This window comes from Pongo abelii, chromosome 8 (assembly GCF_028885655.2).
Source record: "Pongo abelii isolate AG06213 chromosome 8, NHGRI_mPonAbe1-v2.0_pri, whole genome shotgun sequence".
Taxonomy (NCBI): Eukaryota; Metazoa; Chordata; class Mammalia; order Primates; family Hominidae; genus Pongo; species Pongo abelii.
Window position 1 is genome coordinate 129,285,080 of NC_071993.2, and position 15,914 is coordinate 129,300,993.

A 15,914-nucleotide genomic window follows, 5' to 3' on the forward strand; every position below is an offset into this window, starting at 1 on the left:
TCTTGCCTCCTGGGTTCAAGCAGTTCTCCTGCCTCAGCCTCGTGAGTAGCTGAGATTACGGGCACATGCCACCACGCCCGGCTAATTTTTTGTATTTTTAGTAGAAACGGGGTTTCACCATGTTAGCTGGGCTGGTCTCTAACTCCTGACCTCAGGTGATCTGCCTGCCTTGGCCTCCCTAAAGTGCTGGGATTACAGGTGTGAGCTACCCCATGCTTCCTTTTTGATAGGAAAACCTTTTTGAAGGAGAGCTAGCTCCTTTCTTGGGAGGGATGACCCCATTGCCCTGACCTGTTGGTGCGCCACGTTCCCAGTCCTCCAACCCATTTTCTCCTCCAGCCACCTCTGTGAGGCTGCCCTGTCGGCATTTTGACACTCCAGCTTTTGTGATGGTTTTGAGTTTTCCTTTCTTGATTTCTAACAATTTATTTTATTATTTTTTTGAGATGGAGTCTCACTCTGTCGCCCAGGCTAGAGTGCAATGATGTGATCTTGGCTCACTGCAATCTCCGCCACCTGGGTTCAAGCGATTCTCCTGCCTCAGCCTCTTGAGTAGCTAGGATTACAGGTGCGCACCACCACGCCCAGCTAATTTTTGTATTTTTAGTAGAGACGGAGTTTCACAACATTGGTCAGGCTGGTCTCAAACTCCTGATCTTGTGATCTGCCCACCTCGACCTCCCAAAGTGCTGGGATTACTGGCATGAGCCACTGTGCGTGGCCGATTTCCAACAGTTTTTTTGAACTGAGTAGAAATCACTGTGAAGAAGATCACACGTGAAGGTCTGGTCTCCACTTCCTTGCTGCTAATAAGAGACTAAGATCTCCTTTAAACAGCTTCCTCCCTGTCTGAGTGGAGTGGTGGTGTCATGAGGATGCAGGTAGATTTTAATCGTAACTCAAAAACTCCCAGTCTTCTTCTGGATACTCTTCCACAGTCAGGCCCAGAGGCATGGTTTGCTTTGTGCCCACGAGGTCTTGGAATGGTACCAGCATGCAATTATGGTAGATCTATTTCATGTTTTTCAGAGTATTGGATGCTTATCTTCTCCCTACCCAAAACTGCCTTTCTAAATTTGACAATGAAAAGATGATCCAAATTATGTATACTTGTACTTTCTGGCATTTTGTTTTCTGTAAAATAGAGCCTTTTGGTTGGCTGTCAAGTTGGCCCTCTGGTTTGGGGTTTGAGAGGTCCAAAAGTGACCATCTTGGCCAGACACGGTGGCGCACGCCTGTAATCCCAGCACTTTGGGAGACTGAGGCAGGCAGATCACATGAGCTCAAGACCCAGGTGTTCAAGACGAGCCTGGGCAACATGGCAAAACACTGTCTCTACCAAAAGTACAAAAAATTATCTGGGCGTGGTGGTGTGTCCCTGTGGTCCCAGCTACTCAGGAAGCTGAAGCGGGAGGATTGCTTGAGCCCAAGAGACAGAGGTTGCAGTGAGCTGAGATTGTGCCACTGCACTTCAGCCTGGGTGACAGTGAGTCTCGTCTCAAAAAAAAAAAAAGAAAAAAAGAAAAGTGACCATCTTGCTCTCTCACCTGACCCCAGAGGCCCTACGATCTGGCCTCAGCCTCCTTTGGATCCTCATTTCCCTCTGCACCCACATCCGAGGCGGGAGCCTTTTCCCAGAACACCCCTTACTCGCCTCTGCAGTGCTGCTGCAGACCCCGCCTGCTGGAACACCCTTCCCCCTACCTGCACTGCACTCCCCCCACCTCATCCCTGTTTCCCACCCTTTCCTTAGTGCTAGCCCCTCCCAGCCTTTCCCTGGAATTCCGCTCGTGGCTCTGCCCGCCTTCAGTGCTTGGTCTGGGCTGAGCTGGGGGTATGAAACACCGTAATAATGATGTGTATGCATTTCTTGCTTCCCAACTGGCTTGTATGTTTCCTGAAGGCAAGAACTTTGTCAGGTTCATCTCTGTTCCTCACAGCACCCTCAGCGTCATAGGGACTAAAGACAGGTTTGTGAAATAATGGTAATACAAGGTCAGGCAGGTCAACAGCTTAGGAATGTCAGCTCAGCAATTTGATCTTGCAATGGGCATCACCTCCGTCAGGTGTGGAGCTCTGCGGGGAAGATGCTTTATGTTCCAGAGGCAGCAAGGGACATTTGAGCACAGGCATCAGACTTGGCCATTTTGATAGCACCTATGGTGGGTCCCATCTCTTGAGCTTGGTAAGAAATTTCTACATATCGGAGAAAAGCATTTAGAAACCATCCTGAGGTTGGGGCCGGGCGTGGTGGCTCACACCTGTAATCCCAGCACTTTGGGAGGCTGAGGCAGGCAGATCACTTGAGGTCAGGAGTTTGAAACCAGCCTGGCCAACATGGAGAAACCCCATCTGTAGTAAAAATACAAAAATTAGCTGGGCATGGTGGTGGGCACCTGTAATCCCAGCTACTAGGGAGGCTGAGTCAAGAGAATCGCTTGAACCCAGGAGACGGAGGTTGCAGTGAGCCAAGACCATGCCACTGCACTCCAGCCTGGGTGACAGAGTGAGACTCTTGTCTCCAAAAATAAAAGAAAAGAAAAGAGAAAGAAGCCAACTTGAGCTAGGCATATGATTTTGATACGTGTGTGTCTTTAGTTTTACCATCAGGAACATAATACATGCATTTTTTTTTCCTTAGAAAATATAAAAATACTAACAGTACTTTTAGGGCTAATACATACGTCATTCAATGGTGGCATTTATTTGTCCATCTTCTACATTGTACTAAAACAGACAACTTACTAGCTGAGTGACATATTTGACAGTTGTTTGTTTCTGTAAAAATTGAACAAATATGTAAATATATGGGTTTGGAACAAAACTTGGTTAAACCCATTACCTTAGAAAATGGGAAGATTTGGGAAGTCATGACTATAATTTAAGCTGGTAGACAATCAAAAATCCATCAATGTGAAGACGCAACAGTTGCAGTTTCAGGAGGTGTGGACCCCACTGCATCCACCTCGCTAACACACCCAGGGTCCCTCCAGCATCTGGACGTGGAAATACCATTAATGTAATGAGGTCCAGTCTAGCAGCACCAGACACACACCCAGGGGTGCTGATGTGATCATCAGAAAGAATCTGTGCGGGGGGTGGGGCCCCAACTGTGATGTGAGACTTACACTGAAGTCACCAACCACAGGAAAAGGAAACGTTGGGTGAGAAATAATAATTATGATTTAAATACATATTCACGATCATATTAATTCTACAGGTAACAATAATAAGCTAGGGCCTGTCATTGGGTGAGGACTTACTTTGAGCTGTGCAGAGTCTTCTACATTCATGATTTCATTTCATCCTCTCAGTCTGCAGAGTGCTTTTCTACAATTCCCCATTTTAAGAACAAGGATACAGAGGCTTGGAGCTGTTAATGACTCCCCCAGTGTCCTGGCACAAATCCGTGGAGAGCCAGGTCTGCCTGACTTCACAGCTGTGCTCTTTATGTGAGCATGGAATAGGCTTGCTGCCTGCGTCTGTAGAATGAGTCTGTTGACCTAATCACACTTTCCTACCTAGGTCCATAGGACCAGAATGTTGAAGAGCTTCAAGTTGTCTTTAATATTTCAAAACACCTGAATGTAACTAGGTTAGAAAGATGCCCAGGGGATTAAAATACCATATTTGGGCTGTAACTGTATCAACTCACTAGGATGACACTGGTCATCTTCAACGGATGAAGAACTCATTGACAAATTATAAATGGTTTTCTTTGCATGGTTGCTTAGTAAATGCCCTTTTTTGGTGCAGTCTTTTAAAGCGTGATGCAGTGGGAAAAAACTTAACCCATGTAGTCCTTGTGGAGGAAAAGATTAGGAACTATTGGTGTACACAGCTGAGTCCTCTCCTGGCTGTCCAAGAGACCCTGACAGAGTGCAGTTGTTTTAGATTCAGAAGTCTCAGTGACTCTTTGGTAGTCACCCAGTTTCCCTGTGTCCTTTAACACAGCTCTGTTAGTCCCTCCTTCCCACTCTGACAGAGGGGAAAGTGCCCTCCTTGGAAGCCTCAGCTGTTCTTAATAACGGCAGGCACCGTCTCTGTCACACTGCAGACACTTAGAAGGGTGACAGTGGGGAAGCTGGGAGCAGCCTCCCCGTCTCTTTCCCTGGACTCTTTTCTTCTCCCCTAATATAATGTCACTTAGGTTAAAAGTTCCAGAAATACTAGCCATGAGCAGGAATATATCTGATCATGCTCCTTTACATTTGTGTTACCCATCGAAGGGTTTTTATCTTAAAGTATTTCATTTTAGCCTACAAAATGTAAGCACTTTGAGCTCCACTTGGAAGATAAGTCAATAGGCAAGGAGATATCGGGCGAGTTGGCTTCCCTGATCCTAGCAACGCAGACCTGGACTCAGTGGCATCCTTCTGGCTTCTGCATGGGGCTCTTTTCTGTTCCTAGCAAGCCCCCAGCAATTAGAGACAGATGAAAGCAGCATTGAAGGCCCCTTGCTGTGCAGTGCCCCCATATGAAATAATTACCAAAAGCAGCCCTCAGAAACGACAGGACCCGTGAACAATAACTGAGCCTCTTCAGCTAGGAGCAGTCACACACGTTAGCAAGGACCATCTCCTCCAGTTGAGAGTATGATGTGCCACTTGGTATGGTGGCATCACCCTTCCTGGCCTGCCAGCTGTGTGTGGCATGGTGTGAAAATTGGGCTGAAATTGGATGTGGCTTCACCCCCATGCCTGCCCTTTGAGGCTTAGGATTTGAAGCAGATGAGTGAAATTTTGAAAACCAAGTTCAGGAAGATGTTTTCTCAAAATATCAGAGATCACCCAAGATGACAGGAGAAAGTATTTATTTTTCTTACATCCTGTCCAGATCATTTTGTAAATTACAAATCAGGATCCCAAATGACTGTGATTGCAACAAGCAGGGCGTGTTCTGAAGGAGCATCTCCAGGCGTCTGCTACTCATCTGGGATTGACGGGGAGGAGTGTGGGCCTTCTGAAACCAGGCATCTCACAAGTGTAAACACTAATGTGGGTGTCAGAGAACCCCACTTTTGCACCGTCAGTTGCTCCTTCTGAAGGGAGGAATGGGGACACAGGACAGTGGGAAGGGACTTTCTTTTGGCAGGTAGCAGAGAAGGCAGATGAGTGAGCTCTGTGACCTAAAACTCACCCAGATTCAGCCACCAGAAGAGCTGAGGTTCCAAGTGGGACACTTTAGTGAGGCGAGCTGGTTACCAGAGCCGGGCACTCGCCCGGGGCCACAGGTCCCTGGAAAAACTCTGCAGTGGTCTGTTGCTCGTTTGGTGTGTCCTGGGTGCCCTGTGCTGCATTGGAGTGTGCTTAGAGATTTCTGTTATATCATTTAGGGCATGTAATGCCTTGGCAATCGTAATGATACCTTAGAAGAGGCAGCTGATTCACTATTATTTTCTCAACTTAAACAGCTTATAATAGAAAGTAAAATGATAGTCCCGGGGTTTTATACTTGGAAAGTGATAGATAGATCTGGAAGAGACCCTAAATATCACCTTGTCCATCCCTGTCTACTTCCTCCTTCTCTCTTTTTTTTTGAGGCAGTCTCGCTCTGTTACCCAGGCTGGAGTGCAGTCGTGCGATCTTGGCTCACTGCAACCTGTGCCTCCTGGGTTCCAGTGATTCTTCTGCCTTAGCCTCCCAAGTAGCTGGAACTACAGGTACGTGCCCGGCTAATTTTTGTATTTTTAGTAGAGATGGAGTTGGCCAGGTTGGTCTTGAACTCCTGACCTCAAATGATCCGCTAGCCTCAGCTTCCCAAAGTGCTGGGATTATAGGCGTGAGCCACTGTGCCCTGTCCTGCTTCTCATTTTTAAGGTGAGGAGGCGATTAAGACTTTACAGAGTAATGCTTCTGTCTTAAGTTGGGGCAGACCCTGGGGTTCAGGCTTGGTGTGAGAGTTGGAAACACACTTTCTCTACTCATCTCTATTCAGGATGCAGCAGAGCTTTCTGGCCTTTAATCCACAAAACTGTCTTTGATCTCATGAGCTGGCCATGCCGAGTAGAAGGATATGTTTGCCTCACCAAGGGAGATTCAGAGATTCCTGAAATATTGTCCACGTGTTTAAGTAGTTGAGGTTATTCAGCCATTTGCAGGTTTTAAGAAAGTCCTCCAGGAAATATCTCATTTTAAAGCTCATATTTTTTTGATGATGCCTTTAGCAGTAGGCAGAAATAAAGGGGCTTTAAACCGGAACTGCTATTTATCTTTATTTTCATCTTAAAAAAAGTTGAAAGATTACACTTGATGGATTGCCACTGATGCTTTTTCACAGTGGGTTTCTGAGCAGGTCACTCTTCACCTCTTGGTTTTCTTTTTAAGTAGAAAAGAGGCATCTGGTAGCTCTAGATTGTGGCTTCTGTGAAGACAGAAGTCCATTCTGGTCTTACCCACCACTGTATCTGCTATGCCTGGCACTGTGCAAAGCATATAGGAGGTGCTCCATCCGTTTGCTGGATGGGGAGTTCAGCTGAGTGTCAGCTTAGTTTCCAGGTACTCGAGGCAGGCAGTGGTGTTTGCTGACTCCATTGAGTGTATGGGATTTTTCACCAATCAATTTGAAACAGGTCATTTCTCTACCCGTTGGACTTTACTAGTCTTTGAGTTTGAAAATAGATTTGGACCAGCCCTGAAGACACTGGTAGAACCCTGGGAAAGGCTCCAGGTGACTTACAAAGCTTCCCTTACCAGCAGCACTGAAGGAACATCGTCCTTCCCTCACTTCAGAGGGTGGCCAGAGCTGAATACCCAGAGAGGGACAAGTAAGGGTCCGGTTCCAAAACATCACGAGGATGTATCATCCCACGTGCTGCACCTGCCAGTTACAGAGGAAACCAGCACCCAGAATGCATGTGCTGTCTTACGGGAACACTCAGCGCAGAGTGCTTAGGTCCGGCCACCCTCTGGCTGTGCTTGGTCGTGCCGTGGAATTCCTCAGGACTTTCTCAGCCTCCCTAATGGCAGAAGCCCCTTTACAGCAAGACATTTACCGATTGTCTGAAAATAGCTGAACTGAGCCTTTTCTTTAGGCTATATAAGAAGTCTCTAGGCAGTGGGCACCGTCAGAAAGCCCAGAGCCTTGTGATAGCTCCCACCCTGCCTGGCTCAGATCTTCCCATTTTTTTCCTCTGGCACTAACCTCACCTTTTGTTTTTTTGTGTTTGTTTGTTTTTGTTTTTGCAGAGTTGGATTACAGAAACTCCTATGAAATTGAATATATGGAAAAAATTGGCTCCTCCTTACCTGTAAGTCCTTCTGCCTCGGGCCACTTAGGGGACTCGCTTTCCTGCCTTCAGGGGCCTCCTCCCCTGTGCAGAGCGTCTCTGGGAGCTCAGACTCCAAATCGAGTGTTCTCTGTGTACACAGCTTCCCGGGTGCACAGCGATGATGGACTGGGGCTGGGGGGTTGAGGTTTGTACTCAATCCACTTCGTTTGACATTTTCAGGGAGAAAATGATAGAATACAATTAGATGTCCTGCAGAATTACTTTCCTAGCCTGAGAAAGAGCTAGAGATTTCTTTAAAAAAAAAAAAAAAAAGAGGTGGTGATGGTTTTTCAGGTATACGATTAGCTGTTGTTGAGAAATTGTTTTAATTAACTGAATATTTTCTCTGGGCAATAAGCCTTTCTCCCTGGTTTTTCATTTTAAGAGGTTATGATGGGCACTGTCTTTCCTGGCATAATACCTGCTGCCCTAGGGCATGTTATTCCAAGGGTGACCTCTTGCTGTTGTCAGCGATGCCCTCGGAGACGTGTCACACACAGGAGGGCTTGCTTGCAGCACTACACGGCCCTGGACATGTTGCTCTTTATCTTTCTTTGCATCAGTCATAGATGCCGGGGTTACTGCTTCCAAATTGCAGATTGCTGTAAGTTAGACCTGAAGGTTGGGTAGGAGAATGTCCCCATGCACAGGCTTAACTCAAGCGCCACATCAGTGAGATCACAGCTCCCCGAGTAAAGCTGTGGGCTTTGTCATCATCCCCTGGTGGGTTGCTTAAAGAGCTTAGCTCTTTGGCCACAACTGTGTCCCCAGTAGCTGAGGCCATATACATAATACTGAGGGTGAGACATTTTACCGCTGAAGGGGAACTGTCATGTGTTTTGAGATCTTTGATTTAAATGGGGCCCCTTCCTCTTGTGCCACCACCCACTGCCTGATGCGTTGGCAGGCCTTGCGGATGAATTTCGTGAGGAGCATGCCCTGCCCGGGAACAGCAGAGCCACCCAGAGATTTCATGGTGGTGCAGAGCAGCATACCTGCCGGCCATTGCAGGGACTTATTTGGGGACCCCGGCAGGGCATGTGGAGGGGGTCTTTCAAGGTCTTCCCATCACTGAGAGATGTCAGTCTCCATTTCAGGGCTTGGCATCCCACAGCCCCTGTTTCTAGTCCGGCTGAGCTGCTCTCCAGGCCCTGCCCCTGCCCTGGGCTCATTCAGCTATGGTCAGCCCACGTCTGGGCTCTTGCCCTACCTCTCTGTTTATCTTCAGTGGCCAGCACAGCTCCTGGCCCAGAGAGCATGCTCAGTAAATGTTGGTGAATTGAGCAAAGTCCAGCTCACCAACGCCATGGCGTCTTCTCTGCCGGCCACGTTCCTACTTGAACTCAGTTGTACTTTCTCTGCATCCTCCTTCCCTCCCCACCTCACTCCTAACCAGGCCCCACTTCCTCCTCCCTTCCTTGGGGCTCCAGAACAATGAAGGCTTTTCCCTGATGAGTTATTTGTTCTCTGTTGACGAGTGCTCCAGTTTTCATCTCAGTTGCACGTTCAGGCCAACTGTACCCAAGCTGATATGTGACTTTGATCCCTGCAGCAGGACGATGATGCCCCGAAGAAGCAGGCCTTGTACCTTATGTTTGACACTTCTCAGGAGAGCCCTGTCAAGTCATCTCCCGTCCGCATGTCAGAGTCCCCGACGCCGTGTTCAGGGTATGACTTCCATGATGAGAGAGTCACACATCATGCTGGATGTTCTAAAGCCTCTGAGCACCTTCATGCTGTTATTTTGACTTCATTTCAGTGCATAGATTCAGGCAGCTGACACGCCACATAATTTTTTTTTTTTTAGTAGAGACAGGGTCTCACCATGATCCCTAGGCTGGTTTCAAACTCCTGGGCTCAAGGGCTCCTCTCACCTCAGCCTCCCAAAGTGCTGGGATTACAGGCATGAGCCACAGTGCCTGGCCAGCCCACACTTCAGTCTCTCTGAATGTCCACAGGGACATAAACGCATTGGTTTTGTTACTGGCTACCCTTTGGACTAAAGTGAAATCCTTCAGCAGTCGACTGTGTGTCCTACCCCCTATAATCTCGCCCAGTGCACACACACACTTTATTCCATCATTTCTCTAAAGAGGGACACTGTGGCCCCGCATTCAAAGCTTGAATCCCACCTGTACCTCCTCCTGGTTGTGTGACCTGTAGTGAGGTACTTGGCTCTCCTGGGCCTCAGTTTCCTTGCATGTAAAGTAAAAGTAATAATGAAACGGACCTTGCAGGGATTTAATGAAGATTAAAGGAGGCTATCAGTCTCCCAGAGCATCCCCGAGCTGTGCGACGGGGAGAGGGCACTCTGTCTTCCAGAGAGATGCTGTGTGTAAAGCTCTTGTTGAAGTACCTGGCACACCTCAAGTGTCTGGTAAATGTACATTATTGATATGGTTGTTCATGTTTGCATTTATGAGGGCTGATGTTTGGAGCAGTGCATTGTTTGATCAAGTAAGTGTGGGCATTGCTGTGAGATTTGGACCAGCCTATTTTGTCTGCCTGCCCCTTTAAGCAGGAGTGAAAGTGCTTGCACTGACTTCTCGAACTTACAAAAGAGACTCTGCAGGCTGCCCAGGGTGGTGAGAACAATGATGATGGGGGTTATGTTGTTAAAACAGTAGTGGCACCAGGTGACAGGTACTGCATTAAGTGCTTTACAGGCATGCAGCATCTCATTTAATCTTCACAGAGAGGTCCATTGTCTCCATCTTATAGAGAAGGAAATGAGGGCACGGTACCCAATCACTTCCCAGAGTCCACAACCAAGCAGCTGGTGGTCTGCTGAACTCCAGAGCTCGGGTCTGTAGCCAGTGGTATCTGTACTTCTGCCCCTCACTTGTCACTCGGTCCTGGGGTGACTGCCCAGCCTAGAGGCTGCATGGCTGCATGGCCACTGGAGACCTGGCCCATATCCCTCTGGAAGTCCAGGATTCCTTGTGATATTGACTTGGTCAGGGCATCCTGGTTGATTTCAGTGGGTTTCCCAATGAGAAAACTAAAGAAAGATGCCCTTTGCTTCCCCCAGGTCAAGTTTTGAAGAGACTGAAGCCCTTGTGAACACTGCTGCAAAAACCCAGCATCCTGTCCCACGAGGACTGGCCCCTAACCAAGAGTCACACTTGCAGGTGCCAGAGAAATCCTCCCAGAAGGAGCTGGAGGCCATGGGCTTGGGCACCCCTTCAGAGGCGATTGAAATTGTAAGTAAAGTTGGAGGGCCCCAGATCACAGGGGATGATGTGTGGGCCAGCTGCGTATTGTCACCAAGAAGGCCAGGCCTTCAGAGCAACACTCACCTGGCACCTGCCATGGGTCCCACCCTGACTCCCTGACCACAGAAGCCAACCTGGGAGATCCCGTACCATGAGGATGAGGGGCAGGTTCTCTGTTCCCACCAGTGTGGTTTTGCGTTTCCCACTTAAGTACTTTATATGCCTTCAGGGTTATTTAGTTTCCGTTTTTTGCCCCTTAGGACTAGACTGTTGCTTTGGAGCAGTCGTTAAGCAGTCCTCTGCCACTTCATCCTTGATGGCAGAGGGCAGGGGACCCTTTTTTGGGAAACAGTTAGTTTTCCTGGGACTTAGTGATGGGAATTTCTCCTGTTCAAAGACCAGGACTTTTCCTCTCCCCAAGCCTTGTGGGGTCTTGCAGAGAAATAGAGCTGAGCTGAGGGTCTCACCTACCCCCCAGTCCCTGCACAGCACACATGTCACATGGCCTTGTGCATTCCCCAAAGTAAGTGATGCCCATGCCACGGTCTTCCACCCATCTGAAATGTACCATCCTTCTAGGTGAATTTTAGTTTTATTTCCTCTACCTCCTGCCCAGCAATCCCCAAGCAGGTGTGAAGCCCTTGATTTAGTGTGTTATTTTTGTTGTTCTGTGTTAGTAGGCCATTTCTCTCATGCATCAAATGTTTATTGAGCACCTACTGTGTGTCTGGCAGTTGGATGCTGGGGTGGATACTGAAAAACAATAGCAAAAAGAGGGTCTAGATGTGAATCAATCTCTCACATTAATACTCTGAAGCACACGTCCATGGTTCACCTTCTACAAAGCTGGCTTCTGATTCTGAAGTCTTTCTGATCTATCAGAAGACACTTTTTCATTTGAAATCATCTTTCCGTGATTTAGAAAATGACCTTTACCAAAACCTTACTTCATATATATATATATTTGAAAATATTTCTTGAAGAGTTATGTTATGTTTGGAAAACCCACCAGCTAACTGGCCTTTCACCTTCCACTAGCTAGCTCCCACTCACCAACCAGGGAGTGAGGGTGGCGTGGGGGTGGGAGGACACTGAAGGCTGCACTTTTGGGGAGGGGGCCGGGTCTGCCAATCTCAAGATGTCCATTGTTAGCATGTGGGAATTAGTCTAGATGTAACCACAAGTAATGGCAGCTAATTGATTCTCTCTTTAGCCTCAAGGCAAAAATGTCCAGCAAATGGCTGCGTGGCCCTTGCTTGGAATCAATATCACTCTGTGTTCTCCTCTATTTTTCTTGTGTGTCCTCCTCTCTGCCGGCGTTCAGACAGCTCCCGAGGGCTCCTTTGCCTCTGCTGACGCCCTCCTCAGCAGGCTAGCTCACCCCGCCTCTTTCTGTGGTGCACTTGACTATCTGGAGCCCGACTTAGCAGAAAAGAACCCCCCACTATTCGCTCAGAAACTGCAGGTTTGTAGCCCACGTGTGACCTTTTGGGAGTTTGTCAAAACCTCAGTAGAGAATGAACCCCTGAGGCCCAAATGAAATGAGGCAGGATTTGATGAGGAACTGCCGAGAACGTTCCCAGTGACATATCTTCCCCTCAAAGGATGGTATATGTGACGTTCTTTACCCACGATACCAAAGTGATATAAATTGTGTGATTACATATTGAACAAACCATTTCTATTTCAATTTACAAACTGGGCCCAAGTAGTCATTATTTAGAAGCATTGATAGCCCCCAAAGCAGTTTCTGTGATTTATTCACTGAACCAAGAATATTAGATCACCACTGAGCCAAGCTATTTATATATACGTGGTTATCTCAGACTCCCAGTGAGATAACATCTGGGCTCAGTCTTGCATCTGGAACCAAAAACAATGATCTACTCTGTGCTTTAAATTTGGCAACTTAATTTGATATCCTCTAGACTAGGATGTTCAGAGCAAACCTAGGGAGACTGTTAACAGCCATCTGAGAGATGCAGCTCCATTCATGGAAACTATTGGCCAACTTTACCTTAAGAAAGAAAAAGGGAAAGAAATCAAAGAAAAGAGAACAGAAAAAATTTTGATCCCATTTTGCAAATCATTTGGTATTCAACTGCACAATACTTCCTGACAGTCAGAAGGGTGATTTTTAGAAAAGGAAATTAAATGCTTATTTCATGATCTGCTGAGGTGCTAATTGTGAGAGAAAGGCGGAGCGCGTGTTTTTCCCGAGTGCCTGTCATGACACATTTTCGTGGCACGTTCATTTCTCGGATGTGGAAACCATTGACGTCTGTCTCGATGCATTTCCCTGCGGTTTGCCCACACTCCCTGTGGGCAGGAGGAGTTAGAGTTTGCCATCATGCGGATAGAAGCCCTGAAGCTGGCCAGGCAGATTGCTTTGGCTTCCCGCAGCCACCAGGATGCCAAGGTACCGGTTTGCTGCCGCGTGCGCCACCTCCTGAGAATGTCATGTGTGCCGCTGGGGTCCAGAAGCTGCTTTGCTAACCATCCACCAGACGGGCATCATCGGTGTCCAGCAAAGGGTCATTTCCAAAAAGCTGAAAGTGTCACTCTTGCATAAATACACACTGAGCATATAGCTAAGATCCATTTAACTCGATAATGCTAAACTGTGGGAAGGTAATGCTGGTTAAATGGGAGAGAATACAGAGACCAATGTATGGGTCAGTAGGGTAAAGAAGGCTAGCCTAAGACGGCAAAGTTGGATAGAAAACTGGTTAGCACTGATTCAACAGAGCAAAACAAAATCATGATCTTTGAGGGTTTTTTTTTCTACAGATACCATTTGCTTCTCTATTGAACAAACATAATTTGCAACTTTTCTATTTTCTGCAAGTTAACATCTGACTTTGTTGAGATGAGTCCCTAATCAATAGTGCATAGTAAGTGAAACCAAGACATTTGATAATATTCTAGACCAGGCCTAAGCAATCCTTTCTGTAAAGTGCAGATGATAAGTATTTCCAGCCTTGTGGGCCGTACTGTCTGGCACTGTTCCAGTAAAACTTTTATTTATTTGTTTGTTTGTTTGTTTTTTACAAAAAACAGCAGTGGGCCATTTGGCCCATGGAGTTTCCCAATTCCTAGTTTTAGCATGGAGTATGACATTGACAGGGCATGCAGAAATCTTTTTGCCTGGCTTCCAAGTTTGGGGTAACTTTATTAACAATTTGAATGAGTTGCTGATGACGTGCAGAACGTGTGTTTGCCCCTGGACTGCCCATGCAAACCTTGGTCTCTGAGGGCGGCCTTGTTCCCACCCCTCACCCCACCCCAAGTTGGACAGCCCGATGAACCTGGTGTGTCAGACTGTGCTCTGTGGCTTTGAACAAGTAGGTGAACCTCTCTGAGCCTTAGTATTGCCGTTCATGAGATGAGGCCAATAATAGCCAGTGTACAGGTTGCTGTGAAGATGACAGATGTCTGGTGTGCGGAGAGTGGCACCATGCTTGACACATAGTAGGTGTGTGATAAAGGAAAGCTGCTGTTATTAGTTGACACTTCCCTTTTGCTTCTGTTACCTGATCAGGTGCTCCCAGCATCTCTCCTCGGTAGGTGGATCCGGGTCCCATTTTACAGATAGGAGATGGAGCCACTTGACAGTGATTCACCAGCTTGTTGGGGACTAGAACTCAGGTCTCCAAGTGAGAGGCCCCTTGCTGGGTGTGGTGGTACACACCTGTAGTTCTAGCTACTCGGGAGACTGAGGCGGGAGGATTGCTTGAACTCAGGAGTTCAAGGTTACAGTGAGCTGTGATCACTTGATTGCACTCCAGCCAAGGTGACAGAGTGAGCCCCTATCTTTTAATTGAAAAAATACAAATGGGAGCCCCTGGCCTGCCTGCCTGGAGTAACAGCTCATCTGCAGGGGGGCAGTGAGGTCTGTGTCTCTCATCCTTGGTACAGGAGTAGGAGTTCTGGCTGCTGCTCCGGCCCTGAGGGCCCCCCAGTGAGGTCTCCTTGGCCATACCCAAAAGAGAGACCCCTCCCAGAGACAGTAGGTGCTTACACTGTGGGTGTGCAGGCTGGGAACAGCGAGACCCAGGGCAGGAACAAGAATGTCAATACAGATTGGGGATGTCCTCGTTCTTGTTGCCAAACCATAAGCTTAGGTTGAGTTTCCATGAAAGCAAGATTTTTAGAAAGCATGAAGCAGTGAGGATTTTCCCCCCGCTAGATTTCTTTCTAGACATCCTTGGGGCCTAAAGACAGAATGAATTGTATGCAGTTTGGCCATCGTAAGTACCATGTATTCCTGTCCAGAGTTTGAGGTGGAATTGAGCATGTTTGGTGAGTAGCTCAGGGTGGATATGGAGTGTGCTGAGTGCCTTGGTCCCCCTGCCGTCTCCTTTGGAGAGCAGCCAGAGACGACTGTTGGCAAATAATGGCCAGGAGTTGACTTTTTGTCAATTACTGGCTGTTCTCAGAATATGTGCCCCAATTCTGAGTTAGAAAATAGAGTCATGTGTGTTCATAGTGTATGGGTCGGCGAGGCAGCCCAAACCACCTCTTTTATTTCAGAGGCATATGCTCAAAGGAGTATTCTGTGACTGTCTTGGAGTATATAGGGAACATTTTTCTCTAGCAGAGTAACTTGTACTGCTTTTGTTTAAAAGTGCATTACCTGGTGATGTTGGCCTGTGGAAAACAGAGGGTGTTCCTGTAGCTACCCAGCCCGAGGGTGGTCCATGGGCCTGACCTCAAGTTGGTCCCTGTGGGTTTCTTTTTCATATAGAAAGATTGTTCCTTGCTGCATTGGAAACTCCTGATGCATAGGAAGAGAAAACAGCAGCTGTATATCGAATTTGCCTTTTTTTCTGGCCATATATTTCAGCGGTAGGTGACACAGCTCCGTCATTTTGCCAGCATGGCCTTAAGCTGTTGCTAGCACAAAGATGAAATCACTTGGAATGAAAAATATCCTATTGCATGGATGAAAATCACCATGAGCTAGAGTGGGAAGTGATTTTCCGGTTGTTCCCTAGAGCAGCTTTGACGTCCATTTCTCTCTAGACTGATGGAGAGCTGAGTCAGCCTTGCAGGAGCTGCAGTGGGGTTTCTCTATCTCAGTTAGAAAATGTGAGAAATGAGGAAAAGTCCTTAGGGGCTGGGGTGTCAGGCTGCAGTCTTACCATTACTTTCCTTCCACATCCTTCTGGTCAAACGGAATTTGGCTGTGTCCTCCTGGGAGTGAACCTGACCAAGGTCGCTGGAACTGTGGTGCGGGAGCCCTGAATTTAACACTTAGCCACACCAGATAGAACCCGAATGTTGTGTCCAGGTGTCTTTCCAAGAGTCGCAGGCTGTGGGCCTTTCTGGATTAGGGGGACCCAATATAAAGACGGAAGGGTGTGTCTGGGTTCCTTAGGAGCAAGGCCATACAAATAACAAGCTTCAGGAAGGGAGCAAGTCCTAGC

General features: G+C 47.5%; 1 protein-coding gene across 14 annotated transcripts in view; it reads left to right on the forward strand.

The window, feature by feature from the left end:
* TACC2 (transforming acidic coiled-coil containing protein 2) overlaps nucleotides 1-15,914 on the forward strand; it is a 229,954-nt gene that overhangs the window by 193,022 nt on the left and 21,018 nt on the right. For 9 of the 14 annotated variants that reach the window (XM_054522968.2, XM_054522971.2, XM_054522972.2 and 6 more), the window contains 3 exons: nucleotides 7,188-7,249; nucleotides 8,823-8,938; nucleotides 10,302-10,473. In XM_054522968.2, the coding sequence (XP_054378943.2) occupies nucleotides 7,188-7,249; nucleotides 8,823-8,938; nucleotides 10,302-10,473 (350 nt within the window). Of the gene's footprint in view, nucleotides 1-7,187; nucleotides 7,250-8,822; nucleotides 8,939-10,301; nucleotides 10,474-11,809; nucleotides 11,951-12,814; nucleotides 12,905-15,914 lie in introns of all 14 variants that reach the window. The other 5 variants (XM_054522977.2, XM_054522980.2, XM_054522970.2 and 2 more) reach the window with 3 other exon arrangements.